At 37.3% G+C, this 19687-nt stretch overlaps 5 protein-coding genes across 6 annotated transcripts; 3 read left to right on the top strand and 2 right to left on the bottom strand.

Moving 5' to 3' along the window:
* Positions 1–62: 62 nt before the first annotated feature.
* On the bottom strand, positions 63–4245 carry LOC104816828 (leucine--tRNA ligase, cytoplasmic). The gene is made up of 3 exons (XM_010545813.1): positions 4094–4245; positions 467–3751; positions 63–299 (listed from the first exon to the last, which is right to left on the bottom strand). Exons 2-3 carry the CDS (start codon positions 3730–3732, stop codon positions 296–298), a joined length of 3270 nt encoding a protein of 1089 aa, XP_010544115.1. The 5' UTR covers positions 3733–3751; positions 4094–4245; the 3' UTR covers positions 63–295.
* A 406-nt stretch (positions 4246–4651) lies between these two features.
* On the top strand, positions 4652–7127 carry LOC104816827 (ras-related protein RABD1-like). Its single transcript, XM_010545812.1, has 8 exons — positions 4652–4776; positions 4892–4964; positions 5146–5193; positions 5358–5405; positions 5631–5702; positions 5894–6049; positions 6346–6449; positions 6884–7127. Exons 1-8 carry the CDS (start codon positions 4763–4765, stop codon positions 6972–6974), a joined length of 606 nt encoding a protein of 201 aa, XP_010544114.1. The 5' UTR covers positions 4652–4762; the 3' UTR covers positions 6975–7127.
* A 1885-nt stretch (positions 7128–9012) lies between these two features.
* On the bottom strand, positions 9013–11080 carry LOC104816826 (ras-related protein RABA2a). Its single transcript, XM_010545810.2, has 2 exons — positions 10838–11080; positions 9013–9706 (listed from the first exon to the last, which is right to left on the bottom strand). The coding sequence occupies exons 1-2, from the start codon at positions 11000–11002 to the stop codon at positions 9215–9217; spliced, it is 657 nt and encodes a 218-aa protein (XP_010544112.1). The 5' UTR covers positions 11003–11080; the 3' UTR covers positions 9013–9214.
* A 2526-nt stretch (positions 11081–13606) lies between these two features.
* On the top strand, positions 13607–16769 carry LOC104816825 (probable elongation factor 1-gamma 2). The gene is made up of 8 exons (XM_010545809.1): positions 13607–13714; positions 13829–13881; positions 14482–14631; positions 14734–14794; positions 14906–14958; positions 15068–15169; positions 15262–15757; positions 16146–16769. The coding sequence occupies exons 2-8, from the start codon at positions 13873–13875 to the stop codon at positions 16523–16525; spliced, it is 1251 nt and encodes a 416-aa protein (XP_010544111.1). The 5' UTR covers positions 13607–13714; positions 13829–13872; the 3' UTR covers positions 16526–16769.
* A 585-nt stretch (positions 16770–17354) lies between these two features.
* On the top strand, positions 17355–19396 carry LOC104816824. Of its 2 annotated transcripts, none has more exons than XM_010545808.1 (3): positions 17355–17517; positions 18275–18561; positions 19130–19396. In XM_010545808.1, the coding sequence occupies exons 1-2, from the start codon at positions 17493–17495 to the stop codon at positions 18511–18513; spliced, it is 264 nt and encodes an 87-aa protein (XP_010544110.1). In that variant the 5' UTR covers positions 17355–17492; the 3' UTR covers positions 18514–18561; positions 19130–19396. The 2 variants fall into 2 exon arrangements, with proteins under 2 accessions (XP_010544110.1, XP_010544109.1); XM_010545807.1 differs by having other exon boundaries at positions 17356–17554.
* Positions 19397–19687: the final 291 nt, after the last annotated feature.

The raw sequence follows: 19687 nt of genomic DNA, 5'->3' as shown, positions 1-19687 counted from the left end.
GGTCAAGTGAAAAACACATCAGGAGAAAAAAAGAACATATAACACCAGAGTGAGTAAACAAATGAACCAAGGCCGAATGACATAATAAGAACGGTCGATATTACTTCTCGGTAGCCGATCAAACAAATATAAAGAAGAAATCTGATAGACTCCCAGAGTCTTATCATAAACTAGAGGTGAAAACTGTCTTAATAGCTCATATAAAATACCAAACATCCGGCAAAAGTTTGACCCTTTCAACTCATTAAAAATCTCTGACTTGTAGTTGAAACATGTTCCAGGCTTCTCTCTTGAACTACCTGTCATGTGGCACGGAAATTTTTAACAGAGGGTAGAAATTTGAATAAGAGCGATGAGAGTTCACCTTATGGGAGGAGAGGAAAACAGTGACTTAGCATAGATAATTAGATATTAGAGCTGATGGGTACCAAGTCCAATGAACTGTGGAAATTTATAGAGCTATTACCTGGTCGAAAAGATGGCCGTTGGATTGCCAGGAGATGGAGGGTTCTGCTTCAGGAGAGCGGCCTGTTGACCAGCTTTAGCAACAGCATCAGGATGGCTTGCAGACAAGATTTCAACTTCTTCAAGACCAAGTTGCCGCTTGATCAAGTCCACATTTGTCTGAAGGACCTCAATCTCCCCGAAAGGCAACTTCAAATCCAGAGCCTGAGGTCCAAGAGCTATTGCCTCATCTTTCTTGAATCTTAGGAAAGGCATACAAAGCTTCTGGATTTGTTTAAAGTTTTCTGCCTGTCCATCCTTCTGCAGTGTCTCCTTTAGTTGCTCTAGTGTTTCTGCATCAGGGGCAAAACTATGATTCTGCTGGTCAAATTTGCTTTGTAGAATCTTCAGGCAATGAGCTTTCCATCCATCGAATTGCTCATTCACATATACTAAGCCCCTTAACTTGTCCTCTGTCAGTGATGTTACAGGAGCACCTTTCTTAGGGGCCTTCTTGGAACCCAGGAGCTGCTTTTGAAGAAGTTTTCTCATCAACACAATGGAATCTTGTAAATATTTGTTAGCGCTCTTGAGCACCAAATCGGGCTCATTTGATGTTGGCCAACCTCCTAATACTGCAAAACCTTCCTTTTTCAAAAGCTTCCTCCAAACGTATTCTGCATAGTGGGGACAGATTGGAGTAATAAGACGAGTCTGCACATCCACAAATCTCAATACCAAGTCCCGGTTCATGCCACTATTGCCACAAGAGAGCCTGTACTCATCCCTAGCAGCTTGCAAGTCATAAAATCCATTCTTAAGTGCCTCCCTGAACAAGAAGTTGTCATAAGCTTTTTCAGTCAATCTGATAGCAATGTTTATGTCATTTTCAAACACTTTATCAGCATATGTAGATGGAGGGCTTGCTCTCAGCGATGATTCAGCAGATAGAACTTCCTTAATCCACGCAATTTCTTTTGTAAGCCGCAAAATTGCAGCATTTGCAGTCTCAAACACAAAGTTTGCATCGTCAACACCATCACCAGCATCAGCCAAACTGAATCTTGTGGGATCTGACCCAAATTCTTCAATGGCCTGGCGAAGAGTTCTGAAATTTCCAGTTGACTTGGACATTTTTTCAGAATTCAACATAATATGTCCATTGCATCTGATTCCACGTGGCCAGTGGTGCCTAGCCATAATTGCAACGTGGTTGTAGATGAAAAATGTCAAATGATTCTGAATAAGATCCTTTCCTGAAGCTCGGAGATCTAAAGGATACCAGTACTCAAACTCCTGCTTCATCTTACTTAAAAGGTCTGATCGGATATCTGAAGATTTTGGATATGTACCATCACAGAAGAGGTAGTCCCACACTTCATCAGTCATTTGCTGAGGACGGACTGTAGAGGTACTGCCTCCATACATGTCATCGCCATGTAAAATGTGAGCAACTGTATAATAAACCATATAAAGAGAGGAATCAGATAAGGATTCCACAAGGAACTGTTCATCCCACGGAATGCGTGTCCCAAGACCAAAAGACCGCGAGCAAGCCCACTGATTTAGCCAACTCAAAGTGTGCTCGAAGCCATGTCGAGTTTCTTCAGAATAGAGATTCATGTTTGCTAAGCATTCCTCAGCCATTTTCCTCCATTCTGATTCACCATATGTTAAGTACCACTGATCAGTAAGGGCCACAACACATTCATCACCTGATCTTGACATCACAAGCTTTTCAGGCTCACTGTAAAGGATTGCCTCACCAGACTCTATGAGCTTTGACTTGATAAGTGGCTTAATTTCTTGGACTTTACGACCTGCAAACTCTCCAACGAGCATGGTTCCGTCAGTGAATCCTTTGAGATAAGTCAATCTCTTCGCCTCAGCGAGCTTTTCCTTGTCATTCTGGCTTTTTATTTTCAGATCCAAGCAAACCTTCTCCGCAGCCTTATCCCCAAATTCTGGAATGTTGATAATAGGTACAATATCAAAGGGAACCACCCATTCATCTTTCACACCATACTTTGCACGAAGAGCCGGCTTTGATTTCAAGTCATGCAAAGCCATATAATCATCAGGAGCATCACTAGGCACACTAGTAACGATGCCAGTACCTTTGTTGGTAAGAATGGTCAACATGGGTAGAGCATAGATGGTCTCGTTAAACGACAAAGGAGACCTCAAAGGGAGTCCAATCAGATCATAACCGGACAACTCAACTAGGCAAGAAGGCTTCTGAGGAATCTTCGAGAAATTCTGGTAGGCAAGGTTGAGTGCTGCTCTCTCAGTAAGGATGAAGACATCAGTTTCATTGATTTCAAAAGCTCCATATTTTCCGTCAGGCAATACCCAAGCATTTGTTTGCCCAAACATGGTCTCAGGCCTCAGAGTTGCTGCAACCAAAAAGACTCTCTTGCCTTGCAGAGGTGCAAATTTTGGAGGGAATGGCTGCATTACTTCCATCTTAATAAGAGTATATTCTTGAGGAAGAACACCTTCACCTGAAGCACGGTCATGATCAGCACATGGCTGGCCATCTAATGGTGAAAATATTGTGTACCTACGATCTTTAACAATCTTCCCCATGGATTTCAACTTTCTCATCTGCCACCTCACAAAAGAATCGAAAAACGGGTTCACATCGGTTGTGACAAATGACCGTCTCCAATCACAACCCAGTCCAAAAGCCTTGAGATCATCCACAGCTAATGGAGGAAAGTAATACAGCCATTTATATGGATCTTGGAACTCTGCTATCTCGCTGTCTGTTAGACCAACACTGCGCATAATTTCCCATTGATGCAACTGCCCACCAGATTTAGCTGCCACCTTAGATTTCTTTCCCCTGAACTGATCTGGCAATGTCGGAGCATCACCACTGTCATCCTGAACTTCAGCACCTTGTTTGCTGTTTTCTTGCTCTACTTCGGCAGAGAACACAGGGGGGTTTCCATACTGCTGGATCTCACGAGCAAGCTTGTCGGCGGATGCCTTAATTGGCATACCAGTACAGTGAAAACCAAAAGGAAGCAGCACATTAGCCCCTCTCAACCTATGGTACGCAGAAGCAAACTCAATCTTCGAAAGAGAGAATGCGTGACCAAGATGAAGATAGCCATTCATATATGGAAACGGGAAGGTGGAGAAGAATTTTTCCCCAGGCTTCGGAGCACTCTCACGAGCTTCAGCCCTGAACACACCTGCAGCTTCCCACTCAGGTTGGACCTCATTCTGAATCTCGAGGAGCAGATCTCTCCTCGCAAAGCTTTTTCCTTCGGACGCCATCTCGTGAAACCGACAGTACCTGTCCAAAAACAGAACTGCCCAATTGAGACAAAACTAACAAACCAAATCCAATGCCCGATATCCAAAAACTTCAATTACAACGCTCAGTATCCAGAAACCAAAGAAATGTATACTTCAACACAGAGAACACGCATCGCAGAAATGAAAACCTGGATTCACATCTCATCAGAACCAACTGGCTCCACACATTTTACTCAAAAAAAAGTCTGAAAATTGAACGAGATTCACCAAAAGAGAAGAACCAAATCTGATACCAAAAATCAAATGCCCATGGTGAAATGAAAAGAACATGGCAACACCAAAAAAAATCGAAATTTTGGCCTCAAGGCGCGAGAATCACCTGTGGCACGAGCTCGCCGGAGAAGCGAAGCGATTACACGCCGACAAAAACCGGAAACTAGATAGAGATCGAGCCAGTGAGAGAATCCTAGGGTTTTTCGTCCTGTGAAATTGCGGCGGAAAAGAATTGTAAGAAACCAATCGGGAAAATCACGCAAATGACCAGATGGGTCGCTAGTATCCTTTGGACACACCAAAAAAGGTAGAAATGTCTGTTTTACCCTTAAAAAAAGAAGGAAAAACGTTACCACGCTCCATATCTCAAAGCATCGCAACATTTGCGTCGGCAGTTCATTCAATACCGGTTTAACATCTGCTTGTTTTTTTTTTCATTTTTTTATTTTACTGATATATAAAAATAAATTAATAATAATATAAAACAAATAAAGGCATAAAAATTCTCTTTCAAAAAATATTTATAATATTAAAAACGGGATGAGGGCAAAACTAAGATATATATGAATTAAATAAAAGTTAAAAACTGTAAGAATGAAATATTTAATATTATTTAAAAATAAAAAAATGAGAATAAATTCCATTTTAAGTGGTGGGGTTCATGGCCCTCGATTGCCACGACAACAGAAACTCTTTCTTCTTTGAGGGAAAAAAGGGGAGGGATTTTCCGGGAAAATTTTCCATTTTCCGTCGAAAGATCGCACTTTGAGATATCATGAGCAACGAGTAGTAAGTTTCTCTTCCCCTCTTCTGCATTGTCTCTACTCGTAATCGTTCTACTTTTTCTTTGTTACTGTGTAGAATTCAAATCTCTACGTTTTGTTTCCTTTCTTGGGTTTTTTAGCGATTATCTGTTCAAGCTTTTACTAATCGGAGACTCTTCGGTCGGGAAATCGTGCCTGCTTCTCAGATTCGCCGTGAGTTTGACTTTTTTTTTTCTTCTCTAATCTTGGCTTAATTGATTACGTTGTCGGAATCACCCCTTTCTCCTTTGTTCTTGTTCTGTGAGGAATTCCCTTTCTGTCTGTAAATTATTGTCTTTTTCATGAACGGTGATGAATGATTGTGACTTATGATTATCTTCCTTCATGATTCCAGGATGATGCTTATATCGACAGCTACATAAGTACTATTGGTGTCGACTTTGTAAGTATTTACACTGTCATACATCTATGTATGTGTGTGTATATACCAAATTAGCATGTACAAATGGGAAATTTTTGGAAATGGGCCAACAATGTATGTTCATATGTATTTGATGGTTCAGTGGAATTGAGATCAACTTACAATGTGACATCTCCTTTTGGCAGAAAATTAGGACCATCGAGCTCGATGGGAAGACTATAAAGCTGCAGATCGTGAGTAAATCTCTTATTTCTTCGAAATACTTGCTGTAATCTTTCACTATGCTCAAATGTTTAGCCATTTCTGAGATGACACTGGCATGTATTCGTTAATTTCCATCATTGTCTCGGTCGTTGGGTTTTCTCTTTATACTCATTCCATATTCACTCGTTTTTGCTAATTTGCCATCCGTCTTCCATGAGTTAGTTCCTTAATCTTATTGTTGCTGCTCTCTGCAGTGGGATACTGCGGGGCAGGAGCGTTTCAGGACCATCACTAGCAGTTATTACAGAGGAGCTCATGGGATCATCGTAAGAATCTCTTCCTCGTGATACTTCTGGTTACGGGTATTATTATTGTTTCTGTGGACTATTTGTCCATGCTGTGTCATTGTTTGATCAATATCTTTGTGTAACTGTGAAACATATATGCATCATATGGACAAGTCATAGGCATTCTGATTTTGTTTAAAGAATCACAAAAATTATTTTTCACTTGACAGATTGTGTATGATTGTACTGAGATGGAGAGCTTCAACAACGTGAAGCAGTGGCTGAGTGAGATAGATAGATACGCTAACGAAAGCGTTTGCAAGCTTCTAATCGGAAACAAAACTGATCTGATTGAAAACAAAGTTGTTACCACCGAGGCCGGAAAGGTAAAGAAGCTCCATAAGCTTTTTTGTTTCTATTGATGGTTTTCTACTCTGCATCTGTCCTCTATTTATAATTCCTTTCTTATCTTTACTTATATCATATCCTTTCTCATCCGGCCATTGCTGTATGTTACTAAGCGTATAACCATGTTGTGACATGCTAATCATCAAGAAGGTCATGCCTCATTTTATAGCCGCGAACTTCACCATACACTGAATTGGATTATCGGGCAGTTGCCGTTATTGGTCCATCAGGGGTGTGATATGGCTTTCCTGAATCTTATATGCTCAAACTGTAGGCCCTTGCTGATGAGCTCGGGATTCCTTTTCTGGAGACGAGTGCCAAGGATGCTATCAACGTAGAACATGCTTTCTTAACCATTGCTGGAGAGATCAAGAAGAAGTATTATCTCTATCTTTATCTTCCTTCCCTGAGATTTCCATATTGTTTTGCCCTTTCCATAGTGAATTATATTTTTTGTGTTTTTAACATTTTGAAACGAGATAGATGCATGATTCTTGACCCATTCTGCCTCCATGAAGCTGACCCTCATAGACTGGACTTTCCCAGGAAATGAACTATTCACAGGAACTGTTGTGAACTCGAATCAATGTTTCGAAATTTTTAAGAATAGGAACAGTTTTAGCCCTTGCTGTCTGTGGATAGGTCATGATAAAATTTCCCAAGCTTCTGTGGTCGATGAAACTGTCAATGCATTGAAATTCATGATCATATATTTCTCATACCGCGAACCCGGTTCCCTGATCAGTGGATGCCCTTTTTTTTCGTAATACTCGGTGAAGTGACTCTGATCCTATGTTAACTCTATACCGCAGAATGGGAAACCAGCCGAGTGTTAACAAGGCGTCGGGGACAGTCCAGATGAAAGGACAGCCTATCCAACAGAACAGCGGTTGCTGCGGTTAGTCTCTGTAAATCTTTACGACTTATCTGTTCTTCTCTTCTTTTATCCGTACGCAAGCTCTTGAAAAAAAAACCCTACTTCTGTCTCTGAAACCTGTTAGAATTGTGCCCTAAGTGCTTTAGAGAAGTTCCTTTGTTTTCCTAAGGGATCAAACTCTTGACGTTGTTGTGTATGCATGCATGCATGCATGTGGCCGAACACTCTTATGTTAGCGCGTTTGTGTTAATTTGTGAATTTCACTTGCATTAGACAAAAAAACTTAGCTCTTTTAGTTTTATTTCGGTTAGAGTTTTAAATTGAATAGAATATCGCGTTCACTATATTTTCTAAATCGTCCATCAAAAAACATTAAATTGTTAAATGGTATCTACACGAACTTTTCCAAAAATTCAATTTCAGTTATATGAAAATAGCACGTACAAAACATTAATATAATTGGCTCAAGTATTGAACCATATTATCGTAAATACTCAAAAACGATTTCGCTACACGAAAAAGATTTATAACTCAAACTCAAAATCGATAAGAATCATTAAACTACATGGTGAATCATCACATTCCTTTTCTTTTTTTTATGCGAGCTGTTTGGATGATGAAACATTAAACTCCGCATTCACCATTCACCATCTTCTTCGTCGCCATTCTTGCTCGTACTACTGCCTCTTCCATGCGCGTGTTTCTCACGAGGAGTTCGCAAGCAACGTAACGGCCTTCGCAAAGAATAGGACAGAACCGCACCGATTAAGATAGCCACAACGATCAAACTTCACTTCAAGACGCAGTTCTGTTTCACTAATCCAAAGGGTTCGTGTTGTTTTCCTCGTTTATGGTTTTAAAAATAACAAAGATTATAAAGTTTGAGTTTATTTTTGAGTAAAAAATAAAATTAGAATTTTATTTGATAAAAAACAAAGTTCAGGTTGTTCAAAGTGGATAAAACAGTTGGTTGAGTAGGTGACTGATATCTTGGGTGAAATTTAAAAAAAAACAAAGTTCAGGTTTTATTTTGTTAAAATTGAAAAGTTCAAATATTTTTTGTGATTTTCTTTTCTTTTTTTTATAAGGGAACCAAATTGCAAACGAGATGGAAAAAATTAGTACGAAATTTGGTAAATTCCGATAAAGGAAAGAGAGGAAGAGAATAGAAGAGGAAACAGTCGATTGCAAAAAAAAAAAAGTGAAATCTTAAGAGTACGGCCCTTGTTACCAAAAAAGAAAAATGGAAATTGAAAACCCATTACAAAAAAAAAAGGTAACAAAAGGAATATGTTTTGTACGTGTAAAATCTTCAACTACATTATTCCACGCAATTATCGTGTATTTAATTTAATCCTTACAAATTCACATTTAGGATGTGATTTACGTTTATGGAGGTGGTCGTTTCCGCCCGAATGGAAATGAACAGCATGATATACCAATTTTACTATATTAATTAGAAAAAATTCCAAAAAAAACACTGAAATTTACAATTTTGACAAAAAAATACTGAATTTTTTATTTTATCAAATAAATATTAAACTTTTTAAGTTTGACAAAATAAACACTTAACTCTTCTACTATTGTCAAAATAAACAAAATGAATGACGCGGTCTAATGAGATGCAAACACGTCAGATTATTTTACTAATTTTTTTTTTACAATCGAAAAAAGTTTATGTATTTTTTTTAGATCACTAAAAAAGTTCAGTATTTTTTTTTTATAATCACAGAAAAGTTTATGTATTTTTTAGATCATTTAAAAAATTCACTTATTTTTTTAGATTCGTTAAAAAAGTTTAATGTTTAATTGATAAAAAATAAAGTTCAAACTTTTTTTTGTCAAAATTGTAAAGTTCAGTATTTTTTTTGGGATTTTTCCTATTAATTATTACTAAAGTTTAGTAAAAGACAGTGATTAGTCTTTTAAACTTCATTTACTCTTTACCAAAAAAAAACACTTAATTTACAGACAGCCGAGAACTAATGTAAAATTTACCTTTTTTTTAGACCAACAGATCAAGTGAGAAGAATTGGCCCAAGTGCTAATACAAAATACACCCCCAAGACAAATCTCAAAGGCAATTTTGAAGAACCAATTAAAAATCCGACACATAATTAAGCAAAAAAAAAACTATTTTTGGAAGGAAAAAAACATCGGAGAGATGCAACAAACCATCTTCGAGTAAAGAGGATCATACCATATAATAGATAAATCGTGATGCAAACAATAACTTGAAAGGCAAATAGAGCCTGGGCTATGTTTTTCAAGATGAAGAGCAACACGTCTTCTTGGTGTTGGTTTCAGAAGAAGCAGAGACATCGATGGTCTGCCCTTCTTTGATGCTGGCAGCAGCCTCAGTTGTCTGGTCGGACGATATCGATTTCTTGCTAATGATCCTGTAAATCTCCGAGAGTATCGTCTGGAAAGCCTTCTCGACATTCGTTGCTTCGAGGGCCGATGTCTCGATGAAAGAAAGACCTTCTTTCTCCGCGTAGCTCTCAGCATCCTCCGTGGCTACGGCCCTGAGATGTTTCAGATCAGTCTTGTTCCCGATCATCATGATCACGATGTTGGAATCCGCATGGTCTCTGAGTTCTTTCAGCCACCGGCTCACATTCTCAAAGGTTGTCGGCTTGGTGACATCGTAGACCAAGAGAGCCCCTAGAGCGCCTCGGTAATAGGCGCTGGTTATCGCTCTGTAACGCTCTTGACCCGCTGTGTCCCATATCTGAGCTTTCACAGTTCTTCCCTCTACCTAAGAACATAATGCACACTTTCAATAAGGTTTAGTGTTAACCAAATTAACCGAAGAAAAAACATGACAGCCACCAAATGCAGCATCGGGTATGGTGGGGCAAAACCCAAAACTTAACACGAGTTAGATTATGCAGAAATGACATGATGGAAACAGGAAACTAACTACTACAAACTTGTGCATGGATGCAATGCAAAGTGATGATTGGAGTTTGCAACATATCTAGGACTGAAACGGGTGTCATATGATATGATATTGAAACCAATTCATTCGATCTTCAGATAGGGTGATCATCATCATACCCATTTGGGTCTGATATTATATGCAAACCTGTAAGCTACGTGTACAGAGCTATGAAATTGAAAGGCATTGCGACCGACACGACATCAGAGTGAAGAGTCGAAAATGCAAATGAACAAATCCTTGATTCGTCCAAAATCGAAGTTAGATCTGGTGAAATCTAAAGCTAAATTTAGTAACAACGCAATATTATGTACACCATATCAGATTAGAGAGAACTCCAGAAAATACAAAAGCCTTACTCAAATCAGACACAAGATCTGCTACTTCCATTTCCATAAAATTGGCAAGACAATAGAGCATGCGTAAAACGACTCGTGAAGCTACCAAAATTGGAAAAACTGGGAATCGTTTTCCAAAATCATCTAAAAACAGACAATTTTGGTGAAAAAGCATAATCAAATTCATGGATCAGACTCAACCGGATGAAATAAACATACATACGGACACAAACACACATATTGTCAACTCTATCTGTCACTGATATGTGTATCAAACCATAAACAAGGCCGAAACCGAGCCGGATGTCGGTACTATCGGTGCCTGCTTTGCCGAAATTCTGCGAAACCCAGAACCCATCCATATGATACACATATAGAGGCAAGGCCATGTAAAATACACACACGAAGAGATCACCATGGAATGAGTACTTTCTACTAAAAAACAGAATAATTTTTACTGAATCAAGTAAAACACACACACACACGAGAGCATGAAAGGGCAGTTCTTCCGGATCCCAGAAAATTCAAAATAAATCAAGACAATAATAGAATCGAATCCAATCCTAGATCAACAAGCACTCGAGTAGTCCATGTAGATAAGTGTGTGTACTTGGAGGGTACGAGTAGCGAATTCGACACCGATGGTGGATTTGGATTCCAAGCAGAACTCGTTGCGAGTGAATCGAGAGAGGAGATTCGACTTCCCAACACCTGAATCTCCGATCAAAACCACTTTGAACAAGTAATCATACTCCTCGTCCGGTCTTCTCGCCATCGTTTATCGCTTTACACAGAGGAACCAGGAAGAGAGAGAGAGAGAGAAATGGTTTTTTTGAAATGGCGAAGAATAGAAGGAGATTTAGAAAGAAAACTATTTGTTTTTTCATCCCTCGAGGAAACGAAATTACGTGTGGTCTAAAATGCCCCTCGAATGATTTGCCTTCGGTAACTAAATTGACGAAATTACCCCTGAGGAATGTCGAAAGGTAGATTGAGGGGAAAATGGGCCCCACGCTTTTTCAAAATAACATGTGTATCTGTAACATTCCGATTTTATTCACTAGATTCTGCCATATTTAACAAAATCCCACAAATTTAGAATCTTAATTATGTTTAAGCTTTCCATATTCCACTCATTTTCGTTCACCTAAATAATATATTACCATATTCAAACCATACAAAAGTCTAAATAGAAACCAGCATACAAATAAAATCTACGATAACATATAAATTCGACATAAAATTACCATAGGTATAGTTTTTTTTTCCCTTCAAAAACTGTAACTCTAAATTTGAAAATAATCAAATTAAAATATCTATCTCTGATCAAATGGCAATAAAAAAAATGATACTACTTAGGTTAGTAGATTTTTTTACTAATCATATATTAACTCATTATATTGATAGATGAATATTCAAAAATTATATATTCAATTTTCTAATGCATTTGTCTTGCCTTATTTTGGAGTTGTATGGTATGTGTATGAGAAAGTAATCTTGTTAGAATATCAATCCATCGTAAAAATAAGGCTAAAAGAGAAAGTTCATTTGTCATTGTAATAAATCGTTTTTGTTTTGGAAAACTTGTGGAAAAAAATATTAACCTTGACAATGATTTATACGTGGGGAAATTATAAAGTTTTTAGTTTATAATCCGGAAAATTTCACGGAACATTCATTTCAACTACATCTTCCAGAATAATGAGAAATTATTATAAAATTAACTGAAATAATGTTTTTTTTTCTTTTACTCTGCCTTTGAACATTGAAAATTAGAAACTATGTATGAATTCAAGACAATGGGAATGGGAGTACAAAATTATGGACAATGGAGGAAAAAATCCAAAAGATCCAACTGCAAAAAAATTGATCGTTTTTGTTAATGCGTACAGAATTCATTTATCGAAACTCGTTTTATAATTGAATTGATATAATTTTTAAAAACTAAAACTTTTGAACCGGAAATTAAACTTTTGATGTTCATTTTTGTACCTGAAACTTATATTTATTAATTTATAGGATTTTTATGTACACTTTTGTCTTATTAAGGAATATTAAGAGGGTTGGGATTGGGATGTGACCACATGAACAGATTTTGATATTTAATATATAATGACTATGTAAATTGATGGATGATTTAAAAACGTGTTTAGATTTTTTTTTATAAAAAAAAACAGATGGAATTTTGGCTCCGATGTACGAAAACGTATAGAAAATCATATGTTTAGAGGGTGCATTTTTAACGATAATGACTAAATATACTGTTAAGGGATTAACGCAAACTGTAGGATTAAACTGCAACTAATTTTTCTTTTAAACTATTCATCCAAATTCTAAAGTGATGGATATTGAAAGAATTAATCATAGCTAATATATAGCTTCGATATTTAATGTAAATAGCTGTTTTCGCTTTGTAAATTCTAACCCAAAAATTAAAAATATTTATTGTCTGTGATTTATAAATTAAAATGTTAGTTTTGATAATTATACCCAAAACACTTGTTATTTTGTGAGGAAAATTTTACATTTTATTGATAGAAATTGGCACAAAAGTTCTTTCTGGCTAAATTTATTATTGTTTTGTTTGTTCAGATAGTTTCACTAAAACGATACAGTAAATAATGGAACAGTTATCCTTTTTGGTTTGTAGAATAAATGTGAAATGGCTTTTTGGGAATTTTGAGTAAATTTCAAAGTTTGACCAATCAAATCTATTTTTTTTTTAAACTCTTTTTTTTATGGCTAAAATAATTAGGTTGTGTTGAGCAACATGCAGTCGTTTATGTGGAAAAATACGATTCAAGAAAAAAAAAAAATATGATGTGTTTTTTTTTGGTCAAGTGATGTGTGTTTTTTTAAGTAAACGACAATCTACTTTCCAAAAATAGGACAAATCTTGTTTCTTAAATTAAAAGATAAAGTATACTAAAAACATGAAAACATAAAAGGAGATCATTTTAGTTTATATATATAGATATAATAAAAGTGTGAAATTAATAATATGTACTTATGTAGCATGTAGCACACATGTTATGTAGCTGTAAAATTAAGCTCGATCAATAAAATGAATATTAAGAAATTCGAAAAAAGTTAAATATTTTTAAAATAATCATTTTTTAATTTAATTGATTAAAATAGAATAAAATAACTATAATTTTTAAAACTAAAAGTCTAAAAAATATAACTGAACCAAATCCCACATATCCACTACAAACAGACGCTTCAAGCTGCATTTAATTCCCCAGCATTGAAGTGAGAATAATAAATATAAATATACAATCCAAAGCTAAAATCAAACCGAACCTAACCGGACTAAACCGGCGCGGAATATTCCCCGAGCAATGTGGTCTGAACTGCACATACGTACGCCTCACTAAAACCCTAATCTTCTCATCTGTCATTTCCGCTCGCTTTAATAGTTGTCTCCGCCACGCTCCAGTCTTCTCTCTCTCGCTCTTGCTCTTACGGAAGGAATTCAGAGCCTCTGGTAAGATCGATCTACGTGCTTTCTTCATCCTCCATCTCTTCATTACGTCATCGTCTGATTCGTTTCCTCGAAATGTGTGATTCACTGTTTGGTTGATATCTTCTTTGGTTCCAGATCTGAATTCAGAATCCGGAGTTCGTTTTTTCTCCGTTTGAGCAATGGCTTTGGTGAGTTCTCTCTTTCATGGTTTAATCACCAATTTTATTGTTTGTTTGCTTAATTATTCGTCATTCAATCATATTTTGGTTGATATGTTGTTTGTGTTCTGATAGATTCTTGCAGAGCAGCTTTCTAGAACCTGTTTTCCGATTGATCGTGTCAGGAGATTTATGATTTTGATTTATCTGCATGTTGGTTTAGTCGGTGAACGTTTTGATTTTCGTCTGATCTAGATTCTTGAGGTCTGTTGGTAGGATGTGTTATCTTTCCCTTTGATCTCGAGTGGCTATTTGCAATTCTTCGGTTCTCATTTGACATCCATTTCTTTCTGAAGAAGCTTGAGAATTGGATTTTCTGTTCTTTGGTTGCGGCTATACCTTCTGTAGTTTGCATGGTGCATGCGTTTAGGCTATATTGTCAGATTGGTTTTGTTCGATTTTTTTTCCAATGTGGATCCGGAATGCATCTTTCTCGATGATTGTCTGTGTAAGTCAATATTTTTTTCGCTTTATGTTTTGCTATTTATTTTATTCAGAGGTTCGGATAACCAATCTTTTGATATATGACTTACCGATAGATTTTTGTAATTTTGAATCTTGCTATTGTAGGTTCTGCACACTTACAAGGGTAACAAAGGTGCCAACAAGGCACTGATTGCCGCTGAGTACACCGGTGTGCAGATTGAGGTGCCCTCGGACTTTCAGATGGGCGTCACTAACAAATCCCCAGAATTCCTCAAGATGAACCCTATTGGAAAGGTAGGCAAACTCCCTCGCCAGAAGTTAATTCCTGAAAAAGCGTGCTTTCTTGAATTATGTTTGCCGGTATTTGTTATTGAGTAATTGCATTGATCTTGCTAGGTCCCCGTGCTTGAGACTCCCGAGGGTCCCATTTTTGAGAGCAATGCTATTGCTCGATATGGTATAATTATACTGTCTTCATTCTTCTTTTTGCCTTCTTTTTCATCATTTATATCTGATTAACTTACTTATGTTATTCGGATATAATGGATCTTTTGGTTTGCTACTGCAGTAAGTCGCTTGAAGGGTGACAATTCTTTGGTTGGATCTTCTCTCATTGAATATGTAAGAACCTACAGAATGTTTTTTCTTTTATTTTATTTGCACATTTGCTTTCGTTTTCACCCAAAAGTTTTGTATTCTAATTATCTACGCATATTTGGTAACTTTGCAGGCACAAATTGAGCAATGGATCGATTTTGCTTCAATGGAGGTTGATGTTAACATTTTGAGATGGTTCATTCCAAGGGTGGGCTATGCACCTTTTCTAGCTCCTGTAAGTATTTTTTAATTACGTTTATCGCTTTTATCATAATCATATTTGTGCCTGTTTTCTCCTCATCTTTTAAATGCTCTGTATCTGTGAAGGTTGAGGAAGCGACAATTGCTGCTCTGAAGAGAGCGTTTGATGTTCTGAACACCCACCTCTCTTCCAACACTTACCTTGTCGGGCATTCCATCACCCTTGCTGACATTGCCTTGGTCTGCAACATGAGCTTCGGAATCAGTACTCTCATGACGAAAAGCTTTACCTCTGCATTCCCTCATGTTGAGAGATACTACTGGACATTGGTTAACCAGCCGAACTTCAAGAAGGTGCTGGGTGACGTCAAGCAGGCTGAATCTGTTCCTCCTGTTCCTTCAAAGAAACCTGCTCAACCTGCTAAGCCCAAGGCCAAGGAAGAGCCAAAGAAAGAAGCCAAAAAGGAAGAGGCACCAAAGCCTGCTGCTGAAGAGGAAGAAGCCCCAAAACCCAAACCCAAGAACCCTCTCGACCTTCTTCCTCCAAGCAAAATGATTCTCGATGAGTGGAAGAGGCTTTACTCGAACACCAAGACCAACTTCCGTGAGGTTGCCATCAAAGGTGGGATTATTAATGTTTGTCTCTTTTTACGTGCTTTTGCAACCGTTCTGTTGGTGATGATGGCTTATTGCGTATAGTAATGATATGAACTGTGAAGTAGAGGTGGGCATCGGTATCTGATAGTCATGAGTATCATATTTTAATACCCGTACTCATACCCGAGGATATCAGTAATCCGACACAATATTCGGGTATTTGTCATCAATTTTTGATTTCCCGTACCTGTTGGATGGATAATAAAAGATAATTCCTTACCTGTGAAATGCCAGGTACTCGAAAATTCAAAATTGGGTACTTGTGTACTTGATTTTTGGGTATTTATTATGTTCACGCCTAATGAGAAGAGGTCTAACATGTGTAATCCATTTTTGTTGTGTGCTCAATGCAGGATTCTGGGACATGTATGACCCTGAGGGATACTCGTTGTGGTTCTGTGACTACAAATACAACGACGAGAACACTGTATCATTCGTGACACTTAACAAGGTCGGTGGATTCCTCCAGCGTATGGACTTGGTACGGAAATACGGATTCGGGAAGATGCTTGTTTGCGGGTCAGAGCCTCCGTTTAAGGTGAAGGGTTTGTGGCTCTTCCGTGGGCAAGAGATCCCGAAGTTTGTCATGGACGAGGTCTACGACATGGAGCTTTACGAGTGGAAGAAGGTCGATATCTCGGACGAGGCCCAGAAGGAGCGAGTGAGCCAAATGATCGAAGATGCCGAGCCTTTTGAGGGCGAGGCTCTCTTGGACGCTAAGTGCTTCAAGTGAGAGGTAAACTTATCAGAAAAAAATTTACGATTTTGGAGTCAGTGATTGTAATCTCTCTCGATAGAGGTTTGCTTTGTTACTTTTTTTGTGGTTTTTTTTTTCTAATCTGAGAACAAACTTGCTTTTAAGTTGTGTATTTTGGAGTTATTTATGGTATTATGACACAGCTGGGTAGCTATACATGTGGTGGTGTATAATGGATGATTCTCCGGTCTCATTTCATGGCTCGCTTTGGTTCTTCTGATATCTCCGGTTATGGATGACGCTTACGGTTAAATTTCCGGTTTAGATTGGTTATTGGTTTTGTTTCCGATTGAGATTATTGTATTTTTCAGTTCAAGTTCTTAGTTCCTCCTGAATAATTCGAAAAGAAGTGATAATAAGACGCCTCCTAACTTAGATTTTGGAGTTTTGACTGCTTAATATGTAAAGGTCGTGAACTATATACAAATATTTCGACCGGTTTTCTAACATTTGTATTTTGTTGCCTAAAAAGATTTATGGGAATACGACTACCAGTCTTTTGCAATTAATATATTTTACCGGGTCATTAATCGTTTATATGCAAAATGAATAATCCCTTTCTTAAACAGAAAAACCTGGAAATGTACAATGATCTGTGTTTTTTTTTCTAATAAAAAATATATTATATGTCTAATATTTTTGTAAAAAAATGTTTATTTTTCAACAAAAAATTGAAGTAATAATATTCATGACGCGTTGCGTCACGTTGCGGTAGTCGTAACTGCCGACGGAGAAACTGAAAGCTGCAAGTTACAAGTGCAGATAAAAGAAACAAATTATTTATAAAGTTTTGGGGTCAAATTGCAAACACTTGCATTTTTCTTTTCGCGCAAACGAAACATCCAAAAAACAATTCCCTGTGAGGATCTCTTCTTTTGCTCAGGAAGAAGATCGATCCTTCCTGCGTGCAAGCGAGAGAGAGAGAGATGAGAGGAGCCTTGGCATGTGGTCTTTCTTGGCGGCATCTGGTACTTTCCGCTTTGATTTTTCTGCAGTTCGTCTTAGGTTCGTCTTCATCAGATCTATCGCTTTTTTTTTTTCCTTGTCGTCTTGAATTTCGAATATCTCCTATTGATTTGGTAGAATCCGCAGATTTGATGGTCTTTTTTGGATATCTGTTCGGGCTTAGGTGTTGAATCCTTGAGATTTAGGTCGGATTTTAGCTGAATTTGGCTATTTGAATATATCATTCGTCTTCATAAGGTTGCATGCTTAGGTATTTCACAATCAGAAGGTTTACGGATGAAGATCTGCTGTCCAAAGTCTGGAGACTGTATCCTATGTTACTTAGGTATTAAAGGGAGGAAGAGAGGTCTGCCTTCCTCCGTTAAGCTACCATAGGAACTAAGATCCTAGGCAAAACAGATTTCACTCAAGTAATTTGATGTTCAACATGATGAAGAACAAATTAGAAAAAAAAAAAAAAGAGTTTATGTTGGCCTGCTCGGGCTTGTTGATCTTTGGTTTTGCAATCTCACTTTTTTTATGGGTTTCGAATTGTACAGTGAGGTCCAGGTTTCTTCCATTATGTCCATCAGGATTGATTTTTGCTTCTTTGATGTGAATGCCAAGCCTTGCCGCGATAAAAGATTGGTGAAACGGGTTTGAAGAAATCATACGAAAAATCTATTGGTTTTGGGCAAGGGCTTAGTGGAGTGTCTGAAAGTACCATTAAATCCCGAGGAGACTTCATGTTATTCCAATAATGAATATTGATATTTTCAGGAAATTCTGATGATTCCAAGAGTTCGAGTACTGTAGCAAAGGCTGAATCTCGCACTTCTTCGAGCAAAACAGGGACAAAGGTGATCCTGGTGCTGATCGGAATCACCGCTGTAGTGTTGTTTTCGTTCTTCCTGTATAAGCTGTGGCAGAAGAAGAAAAGAGATGAGCAGTATGCTCGTCTTTTGAAGTTGTTTGAAGAGGATGATGAACTGGAAGTTGAATTGGGCCTCCGTGATTGAGAACACCTATCTGTAAGACTCTAATCATGGAAGCAACAATGCCCTGAGGTACGTCCTCTTGTATGTTTTCGTTTCAGATTTTTATTTGAGATCAGATAGATACGACTCCTAGGGCTTTTTTTCTGTGATTTCTGACAGTGGAAACCAGAGGAAAATGTCTGCAAAGATGCAAACTTTTACCATACCTGCCTGCATTTTAGGACATGAAACTTTCAGAATTATGATTTTCACCGAGGTGTTTATAGTAGGATTGCTAATTCTAGGATAATAATGGATGGACATTTCGGGTTACGATTTGGTTACTTTCCTTTCTAGAAAAACTAGACTCATTCAGTTTTTAAATTGGATTCAATTTTCGTTTGGGTTTGGTTGGAACTGGGTTTTTATATATAAAAATATCCTATTTAAAAAGATTTTCGTGTCGTAATCGGATTTCGTTCAGGTTTTTCGACCTTAGAAAAATTATACATTTGGTATATCAGATTTGATTTAAAGACGATTATGAATAATTGCAAACCGAAATTGGCCACTCCTCCTAGATATAATATCAGTTCGACTCCTGAGTTTTTTTTTAGACAGTAAGAGTAAGTCTCATTTTTATGTAACATTTTTCTAGGTGGAATTTCCTTCTCGGTGGTTGGTGAGACGTATAGCCGGATCCTGCTTTTGGATCATAATAATAGTATTCTCTCTCTAAAAATATACCTTTCTTGTTGAGTCTCAAACCCATCATTCTTCTATCCAATTTTGTAACCGAGTACTATTTTTTTTTCCATCTTGTGTTTGTTTGTTGTAAAATCAGAACATTTGTTTCCTTTTGTCGCATTTTTTTTTTGGGTTTCCTTCCTAAAATTAAGACATCAAAGAAAGAAAGAGAGAGAGAGAGAGTAGCAGTCTTAACGCGTTTGGTGTGGAAAGCAGAAAGAAAGGCAAGGAGTGAGACGAGGGCTTTCTTCCGGAAGGGAGCCATTGATAGCAGCTAGCTCCATCAGTTGTTAACTGGGACTTTTGTTCATATTTATTTATTTTCTTCGATACACAAGAAAATTCAAGTCATTTTTTCTTTCAATATATTATAAATATGTGTAAAATATTTATTAGTTTATGATTTAAAATTTGTGATATGTGTAAAACAAAAAATATAAATAATTTGTAAGATATAAAAATGATTCCA

This window comes from Tarenaya hassleriana, unplaced genomic scaffold, assembly GCF_000463585.1.
Source record: "Tarenaya hassleriana unplaced genomic scaffold, ASM46358v1 Cleome26, whole genome shotgun sequence".
NCBI classification, from domain to species: Eukaryota; Viridiplantae; Streptophyta; class Magnoliopsida; order Brassicales; family Cleomaceae; genus Tarenaya; species Tarenaya hassleriana.
The sequence above is the reverse complement of the archived record's forward strand: the minus strand, read 5'-3'. Positions and strand labels throughout refer to the sequence as shown.